General features: G+C 54.3%; 1 protein-coding gene across 3 annotated transcripts in view; it reads right to left on the bottom strand.

The window, feature by feature from the left end:
* Positions 1-595: 595 nt before the first annotated feature.
* Positions 596-25,755, bottom strand: part of RIMS3 (regulating synaptic membrane exocytosis 3) — a 39,208-nt gene continuing 14,048 nt past the window's right edge. For all 3 annotated transcript variants that reach the window (XM_036102890.2, XM_036102891.2, XM_036102892.2), the window contains 7 exons: positions 23,917-24,092; positions 18,860-19,107; positions 13,340-13,481; positions 10,901-11,013; positions 8,690-8,791; positions 8,223-8,362; positions 596-6,675 (listed from right to left, as the gene is read on the bottom strand). In XM_036102890.2, the coding sequence (XP_035958783.1) occupies positions 6,463-6,675; positions 8,223-8,362; positions 8,690-8,791; positions 10,901-11,013; positions 13,340-13,481; positions 18,860-19,076 (927 nt within the window). In that variant the 5' untranslated portion in view covers positions 19,077-19,107; positions 23,917-24,092 and the 3' untranslated portion in view covers positions 596-6,462. The remainder of the gene's footprint in view (positions 6,676-8,222; positions 8,363-8,689; positions 8,792-10,900; positions 11,014-13,339; positions 13,482-18,859; positions 19,108-23,916; positions 24,093-25,755) is intronic.

Below are 25,755 nucleotides of genomic sequence, written 5' to 3'. Positions count from 1 at the left end.
AGGAGGACAAGGGCACTGCCCAGAAGTGATGAAATGTTAACATACCTTTCTGTCCCTACCTGAGGCAGGGAGGGGAAGGGGTGCCCCAGGGGTCGATGACTGCTGTAGTTCACAGCACTGGAGGTCAATTGCATGTTTACTGCTTGTAGCGAGTGTGACTGAAGCAAACGAGACTGCCCCAGCCACATGCCTGAGCAGAGCTCCTGGACCTGAGAGCTCAGAAAGAAATGCATGCGGGATCAAAAGCAGTGGCCTTAGCTCCATCTTACCTTCTCTTCTATTTGACACTGGGCGTCCCTTGTGGAGTCTGTGGAAATAGAAGGCTTCGAGGGACTGTAAGCAGGCAGCAGGGGACAGCTGGGAAGCTGCCTGGCTCCATCAGATTCCATGGCCCACGGACATCAATGTGGCAACAAAGTCCCCACACAGGAGTCAGAGGCCCCGGTCAGAACTTTTGAGGCCTTTTCCCGAGATGTCCTGCCCTCTCCTGCCTCTCAGCCTTGGCGTCCACCTCCTCTTTCTCGTTTTAGTCACCCGCAACCCTGTTTTCTCTCTCCTAGAATTAAGAACCGTCTTCAGAAAGCAACACAAGAAACCATTTTCAAACTGACTTTAATCTTTTTTTTTTTTCTGCCCAAATATCGTACATGCAGAAGCCATGTGAAGAATTTTCTCCTCGAGGGAATTGGCAAGAATGTTGTCGGAAAGAGCCGGAAGTCCTCCCCAGCTGTCCACCTGCCACCTAGGAGCCACAGCAAGTTTGGAAAGATGCTGCACATAGAAAATGTAGAGAGCACAGATATAAAAGGCTAATTGCTTCTTATCTAAACAGTGTGCTTGTCAGTCCCTATCAGCGATCTCTTTCTTTGCAGGATGCATTTGGAAATTCTAAAAAAGGGGTTCCTGCCTCCTGTGAATTTACATTCTGAAGGAGTGGATAGACTAATCAGGCCAACTTTTCCTAAGGAAGCAGCCGCTCACTCTGCCTGCTGAGGTGAGGTCTGCTGAGAGATTCTGGAGAGAGGGGTGGTTTCAAGAAGCAAAATACGTGGATGGGGAGTAAGTGCCCCCTCTCTTCCAGTCAGGGAGCATTGCCTTTCACATTCTCAGGTGTTCTACTCTCTCCCACGGATGTCATTCTAGAAGCAGAGAGGAGGACTGACCCAGTCTCATCTGCCGGTGGGGGTACTGAGCTGTGTAGGACGCGGCTGAGGGGGTCCCATCACATCAGCACCTTGAAAATTGTCCATTGTAGACAACCCTTAAGTATTTCCGGTCATTACACAAGAAGAAAAGAGGGAGAACAAACCACAAAGAGGTGGAAGCAGAGTCTGTTAGGATTCCCAGAGTTCTTGTCAGAAGCAGCACATCTGGGCGCGGATGGATGAGAACCTGCACCCAGTCGGGGTACCAGGAGCTGGACGAAACCAGCCCGTGGACCCAGGCGCACCAGGCTGGAAACCCTCCTCGCTCCAGATCAGACTTTTAAAACCTGGAGGGAACCATGGAGCAACTAGCAAATGCTCTGATTTTGCAGATGAGGAAGCTGAGGCCCAGACAAGTGAGGAGTCTTGCACAAAGTCACAGTTTGGGACAAAACTGTATAGGACAGCCTTTGATTCTCTGTAGCCAGCTATCCAGGCCATCGAGCTGGGGGGCGGATGCTCTGTGGCCCCTGGATTCCCAGAGCCCCTTTCTTTAGCCAAACTCTCTGGAACCCAGTCCCCAGGGACCCTTCCTGACATCGGTGTGAACTCCCTGGGGGGGGGGGGCGCAAGGCCCCCGGCCTTACTAAGTTTCCAACTAGAGCCCTGGAAGGTTTCCCCAAAGCAATAACGCACTTTTCTCAACAAGCACTGACCCCAAGCTAGTCTAGGCCCCTGACAGAATTCAGTTTCTCTTATTGGTGTGGTTTTCCTCACAGGCACAGCCAGGCTGGGCCCACAAAAGCCCGAGCTTGGGGTTTGGGGGGAGAAGGAGTTGCTTTGCTACATGGAAAGATTAAGCCCTTTGTCAGAGAACAAGGTCCCCCATCAGGCATGACAACAGCCGAAGCCGCCTTTGTGGGGCCTCATCGGCAGAGCTGGCGCCCAGGGAGACCAAGTTGCTCTCTTTGGCATCACCGACATTGCTCTGAGATGCTCAGGCACTCTCAAAATCAGCCTTTCCCAGCCAGATCAGGCCCCGCCAGCCGCCACCAGGCCTCCCCTGACTGGGCGGGGCTCCCCTGCCTTCAGTCGTTGAGTGTTTGGTTTTGCCCCATCCTCTTCTGACCTGAGTGAAAAGCAGACTTGAGGAAGAAGACAGGAGAAGAATCTACACGCCCGTCTCCTCCCTCTTCGTTCGATGAAAGAGAATCCAGTACAGGAAGCAGCATGTTCACGAGCCTCTTTCCGTGTCAGGATCGGGGAGGAGAAGACGCCGGGGAGAGGAGCATAAAGGGAGGAGGCAGCAGGGAGCAGGCCTCTTCTTTTCCATCTCCTTGCAGACGCCTGCCCGCCCGCAGAAATGCTGCAGGGCCCACCTGGGCCTGAGTGGTGCGCCCTCTCCCTCCAGCCAGGTGGGGGGGCGCCTCGTCTCCATCATCAAGCAAAGGCAGCCGTTTCTTGCACAGAGTTTGCACAGTGCAGGAAGCAATCAGAGACCCAGAAGAGCGGCCTTCCTGAAGCTCTGCTGCTTTCTGGGCCGAGGAGGATAGGGAATCGGAGGCATCGGGGAGCCCCGGAGCCCCCGCGGGGGAGGAGCTCAGCGGCCCCCCCGGGCAGCAGGGTGTGGAGCGAGAACCCTGGTTGCATGTCAGGGTTCCTGGTCACGGGGTCGAAGATTGTGCTACATTTCGTTTCCAGAGACGTACCCTTGGAGGTCTCTATTGTCTCTGAGGGGGGGAGGGGGCTGTTCTCCTCAAGGCTGGCAGTAAAGAAGAGCTTGGGCATGCTTGCCCTGGTAGGGGTCACACCCCTGGGAGAACTGGCGATCCCACGAGCGAGGAGCTACCCGGGTGCCCTCTTTCTGGAGCCCCTGGGCTCTGCCTCACCCCCGCCCCTGGGATGCCGGCATGCCAGGAGGGCCTCCTAAGCCCTCCGCTCCTTTCCTGGGAGAACTGGGAGGTGGAAGAGATGGGATGGGGAGGAGTTTCGGAGCTGGTTCTTCCCTGAAGGATCAAATCCCCCTTGTCAAACCTAGACGTGGCCCCATTTACTGGAGCGTGATTCATACCAAAGGCCCTCAGACGTCCCTGTAGGGATGGAGTCTATGAAGGAAGTGGGACACGTTGAACAGAGCAGAAACGTGAAGACAGATGCTCTGAATCATCCGTCACGGTTCCTGCCCACAGCCCAGCATTGCTGCAGGGCCACCCCCATCTCTGCCGCATCCTCCACGAACCTGCCAGAGCAGAGGAAGGGGGATGACAAAGCGTCCCGTCCTGTCCTCAGCTCTGGGTCTCACCTGGGGGAAGCAGGCCTGCAGAGCCAGGGCGTGGTACCTGGCAGTGCGTCGGTCCCAGGTTAGGGAGCATTCTGGGGGAGATCGTGTTGCCTCCTTCCCCCACCATCCCCTCTTCAAAGATGCTCCCCACCCCAGGGAAGGCCAGGCGGCACACTGTGCCCCCTCCTCTCCTGGGACAGGCTAGCTCCCAAACGGCTTCTCAGACAAGCCCCTGTATCGAGGAGGATGAGAAACAGACCCTGAAACCCAGCCATTCACCATCACACATGCATCAGCCTCAAGTGAACTCACCATCATGGGGGGAAATCCAGGTGCGGATTAGTAACTGATTTGGTACAAAGGGTTAAAGAGGATAATTCCCTAAGGTCAACCTGGGGAGAATTACTTCCCATTAAAGAGGTGGGCGCCCCAGCTCCTGGGCAGTTTGGGCGGCTAGGGCCTGGAGGCAGGTCAGCGCCAGTTACCCGCAGGTCAGGCCCCAGCTCGGGCTAGACCTTCTGCTGTGCTAACTAACCTGCCCCCAGAGGCAAGGGGACCGTGGCCTATAGCCACCCAGGGCCAGGCTCTCTGCTGGCAGCCCTCCACCTTCCCTGTCTTCCCAGGCCCCTCAAGGAATGAGGGTGATATCCCTCCCTGATATCCCCCATTCCCCTGGGTCTCGGTAGCACCACTCGGGGCTACATCAGCAAATGTCTACGCCATCCTAGGAGTCATTACTAATCCTGCCGTTCCAAAAGTGTAGAGTATGTTCACGCCATCCTGAGGGTGACTGTTTGGGAGAGGTGAATACATCACAGACAGGACATAAAATACCCTTTTGTGAGCGAGTTTCCCTCTCCCCACCCTAGGGTCAAAGAGTACAGAGCCCTTTGCCTTATTTTTAGAAACATGAGAAATGTGCGCATTACCCAATCCCAACAACGGGAGAGAATTTCTGCCTAAAGAGAAAACTCGACCCAGCTGCCTCCTCCCTCTCCCTACGCCCACAACCGTCCTCATCTGTGATAAGACAAGAATGGAGGCTTTGGCAGCAGCCAGGAGCCCATTTGGTTCATTTCTTACTGCCCTTACCCACTTTCCGTCTGTGGGCAGGACCAGGAGGGTTTTCCTGGGGGGGAGGTTACCGGGCTCTGGCTTCACCCTGATGTGGGTCCCTACCAGGAAAGGAGGCCCTTTATCTCCTGACAGCCGCCTCCTCCACCTGCCCTCAGAATCCGCCTCTATGCCCATCTGTCCGGCTTTGGTTATGAATGGAGTCCAAGCACGCAGGCCCCGAGACCGCTCCACTGCTCAGCTGGGTAGCTCCCCTCCACCTTGAGCATGTGGGTCAGAGTCATGCAGCACTTGGGGCTGACGTCTGGGGAAGAGGCAGAGGGATGGTCTTCTCCATACCTTGACCCCTCCTGCCACCTCTTTTCTTCCCACTAGACACAGACCCAAGGGCTGCTGTGTCCACCCCCTTGGGCAACCTCTCGCCTTTTGCCCTAGACCTGCGGAGGGAGAGGACAGATTTGGGCATTCCTAGCAGACATCTCAGGGGTCCAGGCCCTGGTACCCTCCCCCACACAGGGCCCAGCTGTCATATGAGGTCGGGGTTTGAGTGGCTTTGGGAAGCTCCAACCAGACAAGGGTGGGAAGAAAGCAGAGGCAGGGGAGGTGCCGAGAGAGGCCAGGCCCCTCCCCGGAGGACGGCTGCGGAGTGCAGGGAGGCGGGGAGGCAGAGGGGTAAGTATTGCTTGTACAGAGCTGGTGACCATGGCAGTCTAGCTGAGTCCAGAGCCAGGCTGTCCGTGAGGCCAGGAAGCTGGAGCCCAGGTGAGTCTGAGCTCCCAGACAGGGACCCTGGTCTGGAAATGAGCAAACAAAGAGAGACCCAAATGATCGACCTCACGCAGCTAATCCCCAAAGGTCAGACAGGATTCTCAACAGTGGCACAGGGCAGGTCAGCCCCAGCCCTCCTCATTCCAGCAACAGCCCCACCCTCAGCACTTCCTCCACAAGCCAGGCCCCACCGGGATGCACCCCGAGGGGGACAGGGCCACCCCCAGGGCCTGGAGAGCACACAGGCGCCTCAGGGACCATCTGCTTTGGCAGAGAACATCCCCCCTGAGGCCAGCCTCTGGGGTGTCAAGACCCTCCAAGTCCACACCTCCTGGGGTCCACTGGGAGAGCTCCTTTGGCATGTTGGAAGCGAGGAGGCTCGGAGGAGGACAGGAGGTGAAGAACAACGCTAAGGGAGGTGCCCGCACTTCCCTCCAAGGGGCCTGGCCAGCCACCCTGGGAACTAAGTCTTCCTAGTGTTCCGCTTGCAGGAAGGAGGCGGCTCCTGCCGAAGGGAGGAGGCGATCTCCAAGCCCTCAGCTTCCCAGGCATGTTCCACTCCCCCGGCCCCCGGCCAGGGCACTAGATGAGCATGCGACATGCTGCAGGTGCATTCAGTAGGAAGAGCTGCCAGAGCACTCAGTGGGGAGGAGGGTGTCGGGTCCCCGAGGGGCCTCAGTGTGGCCAGCTGCAGTGGGTGCTACATTCCTCAAAATAGAGCAGCGGTGCTGGGAGAAACACAGGTGGGACAAAGGACGAGACAGAAAACGAAGCAGGGACCAGCAAGAGGCGGCCCGGACAGGGACACATGGGCTCCGCCCCGGGCACAGGACCAGGCAGGGTGGATGGGTGGCCACATCCCCCGCTTCCGCCCCTGCACTCGGGGATCCGCGCCCACACAACACTCCTTTGGGTTTCTTTTCAACGAGACACAGAGAGATGTGGATTTTAGCTCATGTAGTCACCAAGACTGGCTATACCCAGACACGTGAACGGATAGAACATGGTCACAGACACACACAGACACACACGCACGCACACACTAGTCTCCGCTGCCAGTTGGGGTGGGCCCAGTAGCCGACAGGCATGCAGCAGGGCAAGGGGTCCAGAGAGACACGAAGACTATGTACAGAGGGCGGGGAGGGGCCGTCAGGCACCCCTTCCCACACTGCCTCCCGGCCTCTTCTGAGGTCCTTAGGAGCACGAGGGGCTGGTGGCACTCTCCAGGGAGGACTGGGACAGGCGCCTGGTGAGGGATCCAAGTGTAGAGTCTGCCACTGAGGACGTGGGGAAGAGTTTGTACCAGCCCGTGACCGCAGCACTCAGGTCCAGCTCGTCCAGCATGATCTGGGCCATGCCCATGAAGCATTTGTGGTCCATGCGGCCGTAGTCTCCCCAGACAATCACCTGCGGGGGAGGGGGTGGGAAACGGGGGGCGCTGAGCCAACTCCCCGACTTCAGGGCTCAGTAGTGGACCCAGGAACCGGCAAGTCTCACGAAAGCACAGATGAGGCAGAGAGAGCCGGAACCGAGACTGATTTGGGGGCAACAGCTTACTGAGCACTGAAGACGTGCCAGCCTCCATCGAACCAACTCCTCTCCATTATCTCAGCCGTTACAACTGTCTAGGTAAAGGTGCTACGTACCATCGTCTCGACAAAGAGGCAACGACAGCTCAGAGAGGTTAATGAGCCCAAAGATACACAGTAATTGGTGGCAGAGCTGGGATCAGAACCTGGGTCTGACTTCCAGAGCCTCCCAGCATCCCAGATGGCAGCCTTCCCCAGTAAGAAGCAGACGGAAAGAGTCTGGGACCTGAGTCACAGCTTCTAGTCTGCTGCTGGCGAACAGCGGAGCTTGGGGAGACCCCTGGCCCTCGCTGGACCTCAGTGTTCCCACCCAGAAAACTGGAAGAGGGGAAGAGATTAGCTCAGTGATTTTCAAACTTGTATTTTTATCAGTGGATCTTTTTCTCAAAATGGAATCCCAATATATATATACATGAAAACAGATACCCAGGATCCTCCCTACCCCCACAGAACCCCAGGGTTCTGCAGTCCTGGCCATTTGCGACCCCAAGGGCCCTTGCCACGCAACCACCTCAGCCCAGAGGAACAGCCCTAGATGAGTAGTTACACAGCCCAGACAGCCCCTGGCTCAGGCCTCTCCTCTGCCACCCATGTGGCCTCAGGCAAGGCCCCCAGCCACAACCACCACTAATACTCCGAGAGCAGCTGTCTATGGGCCAGGCACTCAGTGAGGCCCTCCATGTGCATCTCTCATTTACACTTCACAGTATGCCACCCACAGACCATGATGGCGCTGGAACTTGAACCCAGGACTGAACCCAGAGACCAGCCCCCACTTAGCCTCTTGCTAAGCACCTCAGGTGCTTCATCTGTGAATGGGCATGATGATCCCTCCCTCCCGGGACTGTCGTGAAGGGCACCGCACTCTCTCGGAGTTGGGGTGGCGTCACCTTGGCCTGGGCCACCTGGGCTCTGCAAGTCGCTAGCTGAAACCTCAAGTGAGTCACTTCACCTTTCTGAGACTGCAAGATGGGGAGAATCATACCTACTTCACAGCTTCATCTGGAGGCTGAAAGGAGGTCAGGATTGGAAAGCCCTTCGCCCAGAGCCTGGCACGGAGCTGATGCGCAATAAGCATTAGCACCAGGCGGAAAGAGAAGGCGGTGGTCAAACGCTGCTTCTACCTACAAGCTGAGCAACCTGGGGTGGGGGGTGGGCAGTGGACTTATCCCCCTGAACTCTGGTTTCCTTATAAATCAACCAGGGGCAAAAACCCCTCACTGGGCTGTGAAAACAAATGGGTCATGCGCATTAATGCACCTGGTACAGTGCCTGGCAGAGGACGCATCATACATGAAAGAGATTTTAAACTACAACTTGCAGTTTTGGGGAGTCGTCCTGCCCCAGGGGCCCCGTAGCACTCACCTGCAGCACCTTGCCCTGGGGCCCCTCGTCGAAGAGCAGAGCCTGCTGGTACAGGGGGTCACAGGTCTTCTTGGCCACCTTTGTCTTCTTTTTGGCCAAGCAGGCCCCGTTCTCAAGCAGGTAAACCTTGATATAGGTGGCTGAGGGATGGGAGAAAGCATGCTGGGGAGGGGTCCAGGACAGACTGATCCCCTAACGTCCTGCTGCTCCTGGAGGTGAGCAAGGTGAGTGGGATGAGCTGACCAGTGGACAGCAGTAGAAAAGATGGGCTCAAACACTGACTCGTCCATCCTCCCCTCCCCTCAACCCTGTCCACGGGCCTTCCGGGCCAGCCATGACTCCGGGGTCGAGAACACTGATCTAGGCCAACGGGCAGCTGAGGACACGCTAGACCCGGAGCTCAGTTGCGCACCCCTGCCTGGCAGGACCCCGTATCCAAAACCCCTCTCCCCGCTGCTCGGCCTCACCTGGGAGGGATTTGGAGCCTGGTTTGGGGGTCAGGCCCCGAGCCTCAATCACTTCCACCTCTAGCTGGCCACTGCGGTCCATGATGGCAATGTGCACGTCCCCTGCAAGGAAGAAAAGGGACCCTCCAGGCAGAGGCAGAGCCGGGATGGGCTGGCCAGCTGCTGTGCAGAGCGCAGTCTGCAGAGGGCGCTACAGTGCTGGAACAGGCAAAACATGCAGAAGACTGCTTGTGCCAGAACGGCTCTCGAGGGGCCACTTGAAAGGAGGTGAGAAATACTTTGATAGGTCCCCTGGGGCAAGGGCGGGGGCATGACCCTCAAGAGGCATGCTTGGGTAGCAACGAATGGCTGCCCAACTCCCAGTAAGTCCCAGTGAACTGGGGGGCTCCTGTCTTACTGAGCAGAATAGCAGCCCTCGGCCACTCCCCAAATATTTACAGACTCTCCTTTTGAAAAGATGCCGAGATAGGAGCCTGCGCGGGACAGGAGGCATTGCCTGGGAATTAGGGCCTGTTCGCACCCCAGCCAAAGGATGCAGGGAAGGCCGGTTCTCCCGGGAGCAGAGAACTGAGAACTCCTCACTGTGCTCCCACAAACGATTACCTCGCCGAGGCAAGTTCTGTATGAAGTCATGTCAGTTATTTCTAGAACTCTTAGCTTTGTTCAACATCAGTTAGCGGAATTTGAAATTATGCATTAGTCACTTGGAACAACCTTCAAAGGAATGCAGAATCATAAGCCTGATGCAGAGAAATTAAAATTGGCCAGACTTTGGGTTCAGCCACCCATTTTAGATACTCCGAGCTATCATGTAATTGTTTGTATTTGCATACTTGGGAAGATGGGGATTTATTACTTTCAGGAAACATCCTGGAAGTCATCACCCTCCCTCTAGCTATTTCTGACCTCCCCATAGGGAGGGAAGAGGGGAGGTCTCACTCTAACATCCCTAAGGAGATAAGCTTAGGCAAGCCTGTCCTTCCCACTTCTAGACACCAGGAGGCACCACACACAAGTGTTCTAGGCTGGGAAGGCACAAAAGCCTTGTGGAGGTGGCTGGCTCCTCTCACTGCCTCCCAGTCCCTGGCTGGGCCTAGGGCTGGGAAAAGCAGACTCCCCAGGCCCTTAAGAGCCTGTGAGCAAGGGCTGAGAATTAGGCAAATCCTACCCCAGGGCCAGAGGAGAGCTGGTGCTCACCCTCCGAGGGTCCCCGTGGACAAAGTCTCCTGTGGAAGCATGTCTGAGAAAACCGAAGCAGTGCAGTGGGAAGAGTACTGGCCTGGGACTGAAACCCAGCTCCAGTGCAGGGCTTGCAGCAGGGCACTGTCTGAGCGCCGCTTCCTCATGTGCTGTGAGGTCGAAGGTCGAACACTGTTCCAATGAGGACTGAGTCCAGATGCCTGGGGGCAGACTGCTCAGGTCGGACTGATGGGGAAGGGGGAGAGGCAAGGGGCATCTCTGGGGAAGCAAGTTCCTGGGAGGAGCCCCCAGAGCCAACACAACCAGTATCTAAGACAGAGGGAGAGAGGGAGGGAGGTGGGAGGGAGCCAGAAGTGCAACTGAGAGGACCGAGTAGAGACCCTGGAAGTAGGTCCCAGCTGCAGGGAAGGGGGATGAGAAAATTATTTAAAAGGCTTTTAGGTGCCAGGCAGGTAGAAGTAACAAGTCCAATAAGACACAGTTCCTCAGGAGTAAATGAAACACTTCATTCAAAGCATCAGATAGGAACTCGATGAATTGTTGTTAGATTGCGGAACTAAGGCAGGGATTCTTATTCCCATTTTACAGATGAGGAAACGGAGGCTCAAAGAAGGGGAGTGACCTGCCCAAGGTCACACAGAGCACCAGGGGTAGCACAGACTCGCTGAGCATCAAAGCTGCGACGCCTCTGGTTCACCGTCCCACACCGAGCAGGCACTCGGCACTGCCAGGCGTGCAGCTGCTGGTGGGAGAGTGGGTGGGCGTGTGGTGAGGGCGGCCCATGCTGTAAGGCCGCTGCGGGTAGCCCGCAGAGCAAAGCGGGAACCCCTGTCCTCTCTGAAGAGGGAGGGACCTCGGAGGGCCCAGCCAACTCCTTCTGGCTGGCGCAAAAGCCAGAGTGAGGGCTCCTCTCTGCGGCTAGCCCTGTGTCGCACGGGGCCCCCACGGAGCTCACCCCTTCTGTGGCGTGGCCGCCATCACCCCGCTCGCTCGGCCCTCAGGAAGACTCACCCATCGGTGGCGTCGCCAATGTCTGTCGCCCCACAATCTGGGCTGGCCCCAGCCCATCCAGGAAATCACTGAACTGGCTTTCAGCCCCAAGCCGAGTGGTGGGGAAAATGAACCTGGAGGAAGACGCAGAGGGGCACATGAGGTGGCCTGGATGGTGAGATGCAGTGGCTCCGCCCCGCGGACACTGGGCCATGCCCCTCTGTGCCTCAGTTTCCCCTCTCCATAGCACGAGTGCCCTGTTTTAGCTGGGGACAAACAGAACTCTTCATCTCTGCACGTTAAATAAAAATACTCTGGTGTCCCTTGAGAAATAGTAAACATAATAATGTTATCTAATCCTCAAGCACCAGGATTTTCTAAGGTGACCCTTAAAAGGCAGGGCTTGCGGGACACCTATGTCCTCCCCTGGGGATACGAGTGCCAAGAACCAGAAACATAGGCCAGAAATTTCCATGCCTGGAGCAAGTTCTAAGAACTGAGGTTTAGTTGACCATATGTTTGGAATCCAAGTTGATAACGTGAGGTGGTGTCCAAAACAGCAACCGAGACCAAAATAACACAATTGCAGGGTTGAGATAAAAGGCGAGCGATGGTGGGTGGTCCCTGGTTGTGGGGCCTGGAAACAGTAGCGAGCAACACTGATAGTGATCGAGAGCTGGGCGGGCGCCAGCAGCGCACCAAACGTTCCGCACGCATCGAGTTCATTCCTGCCATTCTGTGCAGCGGGAGCTACGCTCGTCTTACAGACGAGAAAACAGAGGCTTCGAGAGGTAAGACTTGCCTTGACTGTAAAACAGTGATGCGATGCCCACCTTGCAGGGTTATGGTGGCGATTGGGGCAGCTGGTGCGTGAAAGGTTCCAGACAAGCAGGACACAATAAAATGGTAGTTATGATGTTGCTGTGAACATCGAGGGCAGTGCCCCCCCTTATGCGCTCAAGGCTACATGTTCTGGGGGTGGCCAGCAGAGAAAGGACCAATGGGGGAGGGCGGACCCGGCTCTGCTCGGGGGGCTACAATGGACCAAAGTTCTAAGACCTCCTAGAATCGCCCAGGTATCTGGCCTGAGAGATCAGACTGTCCCAGAACGACTCCCCACTTGGAAAGTTGGGCCTTGAGTCCCCCTTGGCCAGCGACAGGCAAGGAGAAAGACGGGTTGCCTACACTTGTCAAAGAGGGCCTGAATTTCCCCAACAAGGCTGGCCTCCACTCTGAGGGAAGGGGCTTCGAGGCCCACCCACTCTTACTGGCTGTCAGCAATAACCCCAGCCCGCACTCTGAAGAAAACCTGAGAAGGTTAAATAAGGTCACGGACTCTCAAGGTCACAGAATTTTAGGAGCTTGGTCTAGAGAGTGTAGAGGTTGTGAACAAAGGTTATAGAGTCAAATGGCCTTAATTCAAACCCTGACTCCACCACCACTGAACAGCTGTGACCTTGGGTGGGTACCTCACTCTCCTCCCATGCCTCAGTCTCTCCACATGGAATATGGAGATCATGGTAGTGCTGACATCCCTCAGTGTTAAATGAGACACAGTTTTTGGTCTGATGGTGGCTGGTAGATCCCAGAGTAAGAAGCACCTATCTGAAGTGCCTAGTGACACCCTGCATATGCAGTAAATGCCCTGGCCATTTGCATTCATGGAAGTGGGCACAGTAATGAGACACAAGATCATAGAATCCTAAATAATAGAGCCACAGGGCCCTGCTATCAATGGGCCTTGATGAAGCCGAACCAGAAAATCTTAGTCGTATAACCAGCTTCATAGATTTGGGAGGGACGAAGGGAATATCTAACCCAGTGACTTTTGAACTGCAACTCCCATGCAATGGAAAAAATACATTTAACATCATAGACCTCTGTGCATCCATATATTAAAAAACCAAAACAAAAGTTCACAAGGTAATTCATCCTCACACCACAGGATATGTTTGAAATTTCTATTTCTTTCCCTAATGCTGGTTTTGACCCACTAAACTGATTTTACTTCCTGCCTGAGTCACCAACCACAGTTTGAAAAACACCAATCCAGTCCAACCTCCTTCTCTCAGCTCCATGCAAGACCACTTGTGAGAACTCCATTCATCTGAGCCGTAACAATGGTTTCAGATCGAAAAGGATTCTGGGTCCACATTTTCCTCCAGAGCCCTCTCGTCTGAGGGCAGTGTGTAGGTGCTGGGGGCTGGGAGGCATGAAACATACAGATGGGATGCACTGCCCCTGGGGCCGCTGGGGGGTTTGGATGGGAAACAGCAGCCCAGAGCAAGAGGAAGACTGGGGCGCAGGCAGCGGATGTCCACGGAAGGCAGGGACGCAGAGGAACCCAGACATCTGGACCCGAAACCCAGCCAGAAAGATTTCCCCACCCTGCCCCCTGACTCTGGGACTAGAGGACCATGCGGGAAGGTGGGGACCAGAGTGGACATGGGCTGCACGCACGTGCCCTCGGAGCTGTTGCTGTTGGTGCTCCCATCTGTGGACTCCCGGCTGCCCTGGCGTGTGACCCGACTCCGCATCTCCACCGCGATGCCCGTCTCTGTGCTCCGCCGGATGGTGCTGCGCAGCTTCTTGGTGGCCCCTTCTGGGACCCCCGAAAACAAAGAAAGGGAACAAGGTCAGATCAGTGATGAGGCTTCTGTGGGAGTGCTGCCAAGGTCACCTCTTGGGATGGGGCAGGACGGGCAGGGCTCTGACTGGAGGCAGGGGCGCTGCTGAGCTGGTCTGCACAGTGACAGGGACGAAGACTAGAAAGATGGCTGGAGGCAGCGTCAGGATGGTGGGGCTGTGGGGTGGGAAGTCACCAGGTGCAGCCCAGCCCTGCAGCGTTCACCCTCATCCCTGCCAGGCTCCCTGATGGCCACCTTCCCAACTCAATTCCAGCCTTTGCCCCAAATGGAGAAAGTGTTCCTTTCTCTTCTGGAAAGGTTGCTTTCTCTGGCATTCCCAGATTTGCTTTCCCTCTTCCAGGTACCCTCATGAACCCTATCACACCCGGACCTCACACTCCACCTCTGTGATACCTTCATAGGCCCAATAAAACCCCCATGGGAAGCTTGGCCACTCTCAAACTAACCTGCATTCTCAAGGTGGGTCTGAATGTGGAGGGGGATGTGTGTGGAAGGGTGCAGAGGCCATTAGGGAAGCAAGACTGAGAGAGACCACTAGGTTGACCTGAACAGACCTTGGCTTTGAGAGGTCTGCAGAAGAACCCCAGAAACCACATGGTGAGAGCTCACTCCGTGTCTCTGTACCTCTTGTTTGGAGGGCCCTCTACCCTCACCTCAGCCCCCCTCTTGAGCCTTGCAGGGAACATGGGGCACTTTGCCTCTCCTAGCAGCACACCATCCTGCCTGGGTTTCCATGGCAACCTCCTCAGCATTGCAGCGAGGTCCCCCTAGACACCCTCTCCTCCTGGGGGTGGGGGGGAGCAGAAGACGGGTTGAATTGAAGGTTTGTAGGCCTGCCCCTGCTGAAGCTTCACTGCCTGAAGAGCTTGATAGGAAGGGAAGGTGGCATCACATAAGGACTGTGCCAAAGGAGCCACTGGTTAGAGGCCTGGGCAAATTAAGAGTGGAATTGCCACCAGGGCTGAGGAGGCTGGGAGGGGGGCTGGCAGCACAGCCTCCAAAAGCAGTGGGGAGCGGGGAGCCGGTTATGCTGGCAACCCCCTCTCCGGGCCACACCCCAGTGGTGCGTTGGGGACGCATTGTTGAAAATGCCAGCCTGAGAAAAGGGGGGCTTCAGTCTCGCTGCTTCATCCTACTTACATTTCAGGAAGTCCCCCCAGCGGGAGGGAAGGCTGAGAGGGCCGGCCCCACCAATGGATGGGATGGGGGGACTGGGAGTGGGGATGGGCCGGTGGTGAGGAGGAATGTCTTCTCTGAAGCCAGCCCAGCTTCTGGGATATTGGAATAGCTACTATCCACAAGTCAATGAGACCACCGATATGTCTATCAGTCTATCTCTCTCTCTCTGTGTCTCTCTCTCAAACACACACAGAGTCACTTTAGCTGATACGTATTTCTTTCACACAAGCATAAGCATATACACATGAGTGCTAACAACCACATATATGAGTACAGTGATCTCCCACACCAGGTCATGTATGTTCATAAAATGGGCACACAGTCACTAACAGTCCTACTAGGTCTTAGTCACACATACACACAACACACTCTGCCACATACATGTGACCGTCACACCATAACACCTGACTGAACCCCACCACTTGATCACAAACAGTGTGTGACCCACCACACAGAGGACTGGGCAATGATGGTGGGTGTAGGGTGCTCACCTTATCCCTGACTCCTAACTGCCACATCCCCTCTAACCCAGTTAGGAGACAGATGGGTCTGTGGGAGCTGCACTTTACCCTCCCCCATATCTCCCCTCCCCCGACAACACACACCCTGAGCTGAAGCCAGAGCCTCACCACCCCATGGCCCCAACCCTCCTCTTCTAGACCCACTTGGGAGAAAATTTACCTTCTTTGACCTACCCAATGCACTGTAAGCCCCTGGGTAGGGGTGTCACAGAATCCTGAAGTATTAGAGACACCTCGCTAGCCCCCCACTGCCATTTCACAGATGGGGAGCCTGAGGTTCACGTGCTCACAGGGCTGGGGTCAGACCCCAGGCCCACACTCTCCTGGTCTACTGACGGCCTACTTTTCACTCCTCTCCATCAAGTCCACATTGGTTTGAGAAGTGATTCAGCAGAGATTAAGTTCCATATCTTCTGGGTGGGGAGGAAGTTCTTGCAGCTTCAGAGGTCTTGTCCAGTCTGAACTCTGTCGATCTGGGAGTAACTTTATGTAGACTCTCTCTCTCTCTCTAAAGAACTGGGCCAAATTGCTTGCAATAATTCTGTGGTGCCTGGAGACTGAAAGACTCCAGGAACCATCTCATCTGTCCCACTACATACAAGGGAGAGGCAGAGCCTTTAGCAGCACTGCCCATGGCATCTCCTGGAATGGTCCTGAACCCTCTTCCCAGAGCCCAGAGCCCAGGTGGGAAGGGCTGCTGTCCCTGGTACTGAAATGAGGAGCTTCATTTGGGCAGAGGCTAGAATGGCCCAGCCTAAGGCCAGGCCAGAACCTACCTATGTCCTGGGACCCTAAAGCTCTGACCCTACCCTCATCATTGCTCCTACAACTTAGAGAGTGTTAGATCTAGAAGGAAGCTGGGAGACTAAGACCGTCTTTATAGCTCCATTTTACAGAAGAAGAAATTGAGACCCAGGGAGAATATGACTCTCCCAAGGTCCCATGGGGAGTTAAAGAGCTAGAACTAAACTCTAAAGTTTCAGGGTGAGTTTCTGGAAGGCCACTTGAGTTAAATGTGAGGAATAAACTGGAAGGGGCAGGCATGAGGCAGAGGAACTAGAGAGGAGGCTGGGGCAATAGTCCAGGCTAGATATCACCGGGCCTGAACTAGGACAGAGGCCTTGAAACAAAGGAGATGGGTGGGGCTGGAGCCAATACATTGTATGGACAGACCATGAGGAAGGAAGCCCCTACAGGGGCAGACCTAGAGCTCAGAAGATTGGGTCCCAACTTCACACAGCCCAGCCTTGCAGGGATTCTAGCAGGGAACTGAACCATCCCATCTGGGGACAACAGGAACACCCTGCTAGGATCTTTTCCCAGAACAGAGTTTCCTGGGCCAGTGCCCATGGTGAGTCAGCCCATACATCCCTCTGGGGCCAGACTCTCCCACCCAGGATGGGGCTCCAAGCTAGGACACTGGCAACCTCAAGGCTGGGGAGAGGTGTATGCTATAAGCAAGGGGGCAGAGCTGTGGGGGCTAGAGAGCTCACTTCTTATTTGGTCCTACTGTGTGACCATGGCCAATAATAACACTGACAATTTACTAAGTATCTACTATGTGCCAGGCACGAGGCTGGGTGCCTTTGTATATCCTATCTCATGTAATTCCCTGGACAACTCTGCAAGGCAAGTATCACTGTCCTTATTCCACAATCAAGGAAGCAGACTCAGAGAAGTGAAATAACTTGCCTGAGTCACCCAACTAGCAAATGACAGGGTGTGGCTCGGAAGGCCAACTTGAAGTTGTTCTCCAGGAAAGTGCCTTCTCTCCAGGCTCAGATGCCTCATCAATAAAATGAGTATATCGGACTAGATGATCCCAAGAGGCCCTCCCTGCTCTCACATTCAGAGATTAGGTGATCCACAGAGACTTTCAGTTAAAAGGGCATCTGGGCCGTTCACCTGGCTCAGGCCCAGGCCTTCAGTTGTACCCTTGCATACTACGGAGACAAATGATCCTGAAGCCCTATCGTCATTCATCTCCCCTTGAGGCTTCAGGTCTTCTTGGTGTCTACTCCAATCCCTGCCTGCTGACTGTGGAGTCTGGGTAGGTGGACAGCCCCAGGCCGACCACCAGAATGTCTCCCAGTGACTCAGGTCCCAGCCTGGGCCTTGGAAGACTGTCTGTCCAAATCGCTTGGGCATGAAGAAGCCTTTGGGTCTGAAGCTGAACCAGGTAGATTCAGCTGGAGATTAGCAGGGTTTGGACTCCTGAAGCCACACTCCTGGGGTCCAATACCTCCTCAACCTAATCTTAATCTCCTAAGCTTAATCTCACCCCTTGGTCCTGTACCAGCCCAACTCCTGGATCCGTATCTCCCTGACTCCCTAGTACCGGGCCTAAATTGCACACTTACAGAGGCCATGCCCATCCCGGGGCACAGAAAACCTCAGCCCCCTCCCCATCCAGCGTTTCCCTGAGCCAGAAACCACATCGAAGCTTGATTGCTGGAAAAGACCATCCCACGTGCTCCTGTGAAGGGCTTTGTAAAAATCTATTTTAAGGCCTGGAAAAGTCTCCCACCCTCAGCCCCAACTGGGAGTCTTGATGAGCATTCTCTCTGGATCCTCTGGCGCCCCCACCCCCTCACCACCCCCATCCAGCTGCCCTATTTGAAGGTTTCCTGGGAAAGTTGTTACTCTGAACAAAATAAGCAGGAAGAGATTTTAAAACAAAACCAGCTGGTGTCTGGCTGATGCCACAAAGTGAGGAGGTCTTGGCGGGGGGATGGGGGGGCTGGCTCTTTTGTGATGTGGGGTCCAGTGTGACTGTGTGTGACAAAGTGGGTCACCCACCAGTCTGAGCATAACTGGCATTCCAAAACTAGGTGTCTGAGAAAATACACGTTTCCAGATGTAGCTGTTAAGGTGTGTGTGAATCTGGATTCACGAGGTATGGGCATATGGGAGTGCAGCGTGCTTCTGTGACCATGGGCCATTGTGTGTGCATGTGTGTAACTACGCTTCTGTCATCTGGGTCTGTGCATTAGTATGCAGAGGGCTGTGCTTGTGTGATTTGCATGACCACGAACAGTGTGAATGGCTGTACTATGCTTTCCTGGCAGTAGGGGTGGCCCAGCTGAGCAACGGGGCACACTGTTTATGTGACTACGCAAGGTGTGTGTGTCTCTCTTGTGACTTGGAATGTATATGCATAACTGTAACTACATTTGGGTGGCTGTTTGCACTTGGGAAACTCAGAGAACACAGGTAAGCCTGAATCCTGTGGAAGTGTGTCTGTGAAGTTGTGTCACTTGTCACAGTGCCAGGAATACGACGGCTGGTTCATAAAGCATCGATGATGAATGTGTACGTCTGTGCATGGAGGCAGCAGAGTATAAAGTTTAGGAGCATGAACCCAGAAGCCCGGCTGCTGGGGTTTGAATTCAGGCTCCACCAGCCCACTAGCTATGTAGTTTGGGGCATCTTACTCCCCGTTCTCTGTGCTTTTGTATCTGCCTCATGGAGTTTGCGGGGATTCCTTGAGTCAGGACATGGACCGGACCCAGAACAGCACGTGGTATGCGGTACGTGCTCTAGAAGGATCTGTGGGTGTGACGACCTTCCCTGGGTGCCCTGTCATGACAAGGTGCCCCAACCCAGGCCCTCCGAGTCCTGTGCCCTCTCACCAGACGGGGGCAGCTGCAGCGTGCTCTTGCTCCACTGGGTCAGGCCCACGATGGCCACCATCTTGGCCCCAAGGCTGCTGCGCCGCTTCTTGGCCATGGTGGTCCCGGTCCCACCCCCAGCCTGCTGGGGGCCGCAGATCTCACCACTGATGCTGGAGCTCCGAACCACATTCCTGGAGGCCGCGGCCGAGGCCGGACCCGGCTCCCCGTTAAACATGGTCCGAGGGGCGGCAAGGCCTCAGGCAACGCTGTGGGGGAGAGCAGGAGACAATGGGGTCCCACATCAGGCCCTGGAGCCACTCTACTGCAGCCCACCGCTTCCCAGCTGTGTGACCTTGGGTCAGTCACCTGGCCTCTCTGAGGCTGTGAGGATTAAATGAATAAATAAAGGTAAAGAGTGTACCCAGCATCTGGCTCAATAAATGGTACCATTCTTATGAGCATATGGCTGTCCTGGCAAGTGACCTGGTTTGGCAGTCAAGGCAGAGGCTGTGGAGTCATTCGGCCCACTCTCGAATTCCAAAGGCCTCTACACACTGGCTGTGTGATCTTGTGACCAAGCACCTTGGGATTTCAGTGAACACCTCAGCAAAATGAGAAATAAAAGCACTTACCTCACAGGACTGTTGTAAGGATTAAATTAGAGCACGCGAAGGCGCCTAGAACAGTGTCAGGCATGGAGTAAATATTCAGTAGGTGTGGTTACTTTCAGAGCCAATAATAAGACCAAGGAGAGCAAAAGTGGCCCCAGCCTCGGGGGACGACGGAAGGGGACCTCCTGCTAAAGGGGACAGCACAGAGAAGTATAAAGGAGCAGGCACGAGTCACCCTGAAGCATCCCACAGAGCGGCAGCCTCTGGAGGTGTTTTAACCCGTTTCCCTCCCAGGGTCTTTCCTATCTATGCATTTTTAAAAATAATTGAACTCATACTGCAAATACAATTTTACATCCTGGTGTTTTTCATTTAACATCAGATGGCAAGCATTTCCCAATGTCATTAGCATGTTTTAATATACGGTATACATGTTTTTTTTTTTTTTTTAAGATTTTATTTATTTATTCATGAGAGACACAGAGAGAGAGAGAGGCAGAGGGAGAAGCAGGCTCCCAAGGAGCAGGGAGCCCAATGTGGGACTCGATCCTAGGACCCTGGGATCATGACCTGAGCCGAAGGCAGATGCTTAACCATCTGAGCCACCCAGGCGCCCCTATACGGTATACATGTTTTAATACCACCATAATATTCCGTTGTATGGTGGTAGCATAATGGACTTAACTATTTCAATGCAGTGACCTCTTAGATCAGGTCCGACTTCTTCCCCTCTCTCCTGCCTTTTAAATAACACTGCAATAAACATGTTTCTACACTGCTTTGATCTGCTTCTTTCCTTAGGATTGATTCCCAGAAACAGAGTGACTGGGCTGGGTGTGGAGACTGCTGGGAGCCTCCCCAACGTCCACTCTCCCTTCCTGCTTCCTGGCAGAGTGCTGGTTTTGTCAGGTATCACCCATCCCATTTCGGAGGTAGATCCAGATTAGCTCAAGCCAATCAATGAGTGGCACTCACCTCGGTAACTAGTACTGGTCCGAGGGCAGGCCTATGATTCAGTTGGCCCCATGTGACTTAAGGGGAAGATTTGGATTCCATGCTTTTCGGAGAGGTGGAGTCTCCCTCCCCCACTTCTTCCCTCAAGACCCTTCCCCCTAGGGAGGGCCCAGTCCTAGGAGGAAGCCAGTGTCGCTGAGTGCCGCAGAGCAATGGGAAGGACCTCAGGCCACCCCGGAGCCTGCCTTTTTCTGGCCTAACCAGTTATGCAGATAATGTGCTTACGCCAGTTGGAATCAGTGTTCTCCGTTACATCCCAAAGCATCCCACCTGATACCGAGGACACAAACATTTCTTTGATTCTTGAAAGATATTGCCAAATTCCTTCCAAAGCTGCATTCAACGAATATTTAAGCCCCTAAAATTCCAAGACCTAGGCTGAGTGCCAAGGATATGGCAGTGAGCCAGGCCAACGTGGTCCTGCCCTCCCAGAGCCTCCAGTCCAGGAGGAGAGACAGACAGTAAGTCACTGATTATATAATTAAATATTAAATCTGATGAGCACGAGGGAAGAAAGAGGGCATTGGGACCCACTTTGGGGGAGCAAGGGAGCAGGGCAGCATGCGTCTATGGCTCACTTTTGCACAGAGGCGGGATCGCCAGCTGCCGGCCTCTACAACTTGGCCCAAAGTCCCATACAGCAGTGGGTGTCCTCCGCTCAGGGTATAGGAAAAGTGGCGCTCCGGCAGGCTCTGCCTATAACCCTTCCCAGCTCTGTCCCCGGCTACAGAGCTCTTGCCAGGACAGCTCCTCATCCCAGGGCTCAGGTCACTCTGCTAGACCCTCTGCCCTCAGGCCTGTCACCCTGAGGGTATCTGACTTCAAAAGGACAGAGTTGAAGTGTGTGTGTGGGTGGAGGAGAATGAGGGAGAAGGAAGGGGCCACTCTAAAGGATTCAGTCCCCAGATAGCTGCGAATGGTAGCCGCTTGGCCTCCTGGTCAGTGCGGCTCCTGCCAACCAGGCAAATTGGGGCTGACAGTGGGGATGAGTCAAAGCTGTGTTCTCCCTCCTTTGTGGTTGTCTGGGCTGTTTTTGCTCACCCCGTGATATGTGCAGAGTCCCAGATTCTATTTCTCCATCCATCCCCCACTAACCTTGCAGCTAATGGAAAGTCCCCTGGACGTGGGCCTATGATGATCTCTTCTCTTTAGTTTCCAAATCTAGTGCCAGTTTGTGTGTTTTTTGAGGTATCTGCATGGTCTTTTGGTGGATGGTGGGAGAGGGCTTACAGTATAAGCCTAATTTACTCGTTAAAGTATTCCTGTTAGGTGTGTGGTAATCTCCATGTCACAGATGAGAAACTTGAGTCTCCGAAAAGTCAAGGCCTTGCCCATCCTACTCAGCTAAGAAATGGCAACACCTGGACTCGAACCCAGCTCTCCTTTTCCCACAAAGATGCAGACATAGGGGCTCCTAGGTGGCTCCGTCGGTTAAGTGTCCTATTCTGGGTTTTGCCTTAGGTCATGATCTCAGGGTTGTAGGATCCAGCCCCCTGTCCTTGGGCTCCACGGCAGATTCTCTCTCTTCCTCTGCCTCTGCCCCTCCCCCCCACTCATGCTCTCTCTCAAAATAAATAAATAAAATCTTAAAAAAAAAAAAAGATGCACACATGCTCAGCAGCTCCTGCTCCTTCAACCCAGAGCTCACCCAAAGGTGTGGGCCCATCCCTCCCCTTCAGCCTTTGCCCTGGGTCTCTGGCTCTTTGAAAACTCTGCAAAAAAAAAAAAAAAAAAGATCTCTGATGCAAAAAATCTCTCTGGCCCAGGTTATCACAGCTGGCATGAGCATGTGAGGGGCAGGAGAAACCCCACTCAGACCACAGCTGGAGAAGCAAGTGCCTCCCCGGCATAGGCTACAGGAAGTTCAAGAGTACCACTCCCAGGGGCTGAGAAGGGAGGAAGGTATGGGACAAAATTCCTGACCCCGCCAACCCAGGGGCTCATGTTTCCTCATGAATAAGGAATGACACTGACAAGCAGATGGTTTGACATCCAGGACTCGGCACCATCTGGAGCTACTTTCTCATCTTTAACCACCCAGGGATCACCCAGGGGGCCTGGAGAGCTGATGAATGCTTCAGAGGGCCCCACCAGACAGGCCGCCCTCCAGGGGCCAGGAGGAGCCAAACCCGAAGCAGGGGACCCAAGGTCTTAGGGCCTGACCCCTGGGGTGGGTGGCCTGGGAGAAGTAAGAATCAGGAAGTGGGATTAGAACGTTACACAGACTCCTGTGTCACTTTCTCTGGGCCTTGATTTCCTCATCTGTGTGTAAAACGAAGCGGTTGGATTAGGTGATCTCTAGAAGCCCTTTTAACTAGAGAGTAGAGCCTGTGAACACATACTGCATTGGCAGGCTCAGAACTGGGGCTCCAGGTGCTTCTCTGACAGCTGGTCTAGCTCGAGAGGAGTGAGACAAAGAGACAGGAGGAGAGCCTCCTCACAGTGACACTACAGGGCCCAGTGATGGCCCTGAGCCATGACACTACAGGGAGAGGGGCAGCAAGCAGAGATGGGGGCAGGGTGGTGAGGGGCCAGCAAGGCACAGAACATAGCACCCCCCATACTGGTCGTTCTGAAAGACTGCTAAATGAACTACATCCTCCCCACAAAAGTCACTTCAACAATTCCCTGCCTCTGAGCATGCCTGTTCCTTCCCCAGCCCAGTTCACGGCTCCCCAAGGAAGGGAACCCTCCCTCGCCAGGTCACAGGGACCTCACTCTGGAGCTCTCTCAGCCGACTCCCATCTACTACTACTACAGCAGCATCTCCTACTATGGCTCGGATTTCCCATCCAGGGACAAGGACTACTGTCCCCACTCCTGCCAAAGCTCCATGCCAGCAGAGACCTTCCAAGCTCCTCAAGGAAGGAGGCTAGTGTTTTCTTTCCAGCCATGGATATTTGGCCTCCACCCTGGAGTCTTAGTACACTAAGGGCTCTCCAAACCATCTCTTGAATCCTGGCAACAGGGGTCTCGGGGCTCTGCCAGGCTACCCAGGCCCCTTGGTCCCTTTGACGACGTGTCTAACCAGATCATGAGCCTTTTTTTGAGTGTCAATGAGGCGATCAGAAAGCCCAAGATAAACCCAGCTACCCACCCTTTCAACAGGAGAGAGCAAGGAATCTGTCACAGGGTGACGGTAGGTCCACCCACAACAGACATCACTAATCCAATTCTTTCCCATCAAGGCCAGATTTAACCTCCGAATCCCTCTCAACCAATTGGTGAGAACTGGCTCATAATTAAAAATAGATTTGCCATCCCTATTCCAGCCTGAGTCTTTCATCTTGCAGAGTGGGACCTTAAGGCCCAGGATGGGAAAGAGACACACCCAGGGTCGCATAGAACGTTGGTGACAAAACCAGAGCTCTGACTCAAGTCTCCTAACTCTCAGGTCCCACATCACCTGGCAGGTGCTTCCTCCCCACTCTGAAGAAAACCCAAACTCACCGAACTGATGAGTCTGAGCGTCGTGTTCCACATCACAGGGGGCTGTGCCCCTCTCAACAGCACACCCCTAGGGCATTTACACGAGGCTTCAGTTAACTTCTGCCCAGACACCAGTTTTCAGGAAGGAGGTGAAGGCAATCAGGGTAGCTCCCACGAGGAGATGATGTGCTAAGAGTCTGGAAGGAAAGAGGGAAGTTTAGAGGAAGGGCTAGCGAAAACATTTGTCCTTAAGAGCTTCTAGTAGCTTGTGGTGTAAAAAGACTTCAGAGATAGCTGTGTGATGTTGAGCAAATTCATTTAAACTCTCTGATTCTGTTTCCTACTTTGTAAAACCGTCCCAACTCCTGGGTCCCCTAATCTGCTTTTCGGCACTTTAATGTCAAACTACTGTTGCTGAAGCCCCACACACAACTTTAAGACTTTTAACACATGAGGGACACATGGGGGTCCAACTGCTAAGGAGCTCTAGACCCTATTTTTCCTTCTGCAGTCCTCCCCCTGACTGATGGGGTCTGTGTCCTTCCCCAGACTCTGTGACATGCCTGGGGGTGGGGGGGAATCCTGGCTCCACCCCCAGCCATGTGACCCTGAGCAAATCATTCAGCTTCTCTGAACTTCTATCTCCTCTTCTACATGAGGAGTCTACTTGCCACCTGGACCCAGCCCCACTCTCCAGGTAGACTGGGTGTTGGATGGGTATAATGAGGAGCAGGATAACACTGTGATTAAAAACACAGGCTTTAGGGGTGCCTGGGTGGCTGAGATCATGATCTCAGTGTCCTGGGATCGAGCCCCATGTCCGACTCTCTGCTCAGCGGGCAGTCTGCTTCTCCCTCTCGCTCTGGCTCTCACTCTCTCTCAAGTGAATCAATAAAATCTTTAAACACACACACACACATACACACACAGGCTTTGGAGACAGACAGACTTGGTTCAAAACCTAGATCTGTCACTTACAAGCTGTATGACACAGGGCAATTCCTTAACAAACCCCCTGAGCCTACTGCTCCTCATCTCTTGAGTGGGGACAATAATGCCCGCCTTAGGATTATTAGATGAAATGTTGCAAAATAAAGATTGGTAACATGCTAACCGCTCAGCTGGGCAACTACACTGTTACTACTCAGAATGGTGCCTTTGTAATGACTATACAGGGGTCAGTGCGTATTGGTCTGGATTGCACACCAGATGCAGCCACTTCATGGGAAGGTTCACAGACCAACAGGATCACCTCTCCTTCTGGCCCGGGCTGCTTCCACCCCGAGCCCAGGATAGCATGGGATCCGGGTCCCTGCGCCTCTCAGGTGAGGTGGGAGCTGACACGGAGGCTGTGTTCTTCTCTGCCAGCATCTCAGCTCCTGGCCCCTCACTGGATGTTGGGTCTGGCATTTGAGACCCCTGATTCAACCTTAACCCAGCACCAGAGCTGCCCACCACATCTCCCATCCCAATCTGTGCCCATGTCAGAGGCCAGTGTCTGCCTCCACAGAAGGCGAGAAGGGGTCTCTTTTTTCTAGCCTCTCCTTTCCCCCCTCAGGAAGAGATGGGCGGGTGACAGGGCTGGCAAATGGTGGGAGAGGTAGGTTGGGCTGAGGGAGCGCACCCAGCTTGCATTGGGAGCACCATGCCAGCTCCCCTCCTGATTATGTGACCTTTGTCTCCCCCCAGCCAGACTCCCACACACAACGCTATGCACACACACAGGGAGAGACATAAGACACTTGATTTCAAATGTGTGATCACACACCCTACACACCCAGACAGATGATATACACTTAAAGATACAATCACATGCGTACACAGATATGCCATGCACCCCCAAGACAAAGGCACACAGAA

The sequence above is a fragment of the Halichoerus grypus genome, chromosome 5 (genome assembly GCF_964656455.1).
Source record: "Halichoerus grypus chromosome 5, mHalGry1.hap1.1, whole genome shotgun sequence".
Taxonomy (NCBI): Eukaryota; Metazoa; Chordata; class Mammalia; order Carnivora; family Phocidae; genus Halichoerus; species Halichoerus grypus.
This window is presented reverse-complemented; position numbering and strand designations above follow the sequence as displayed.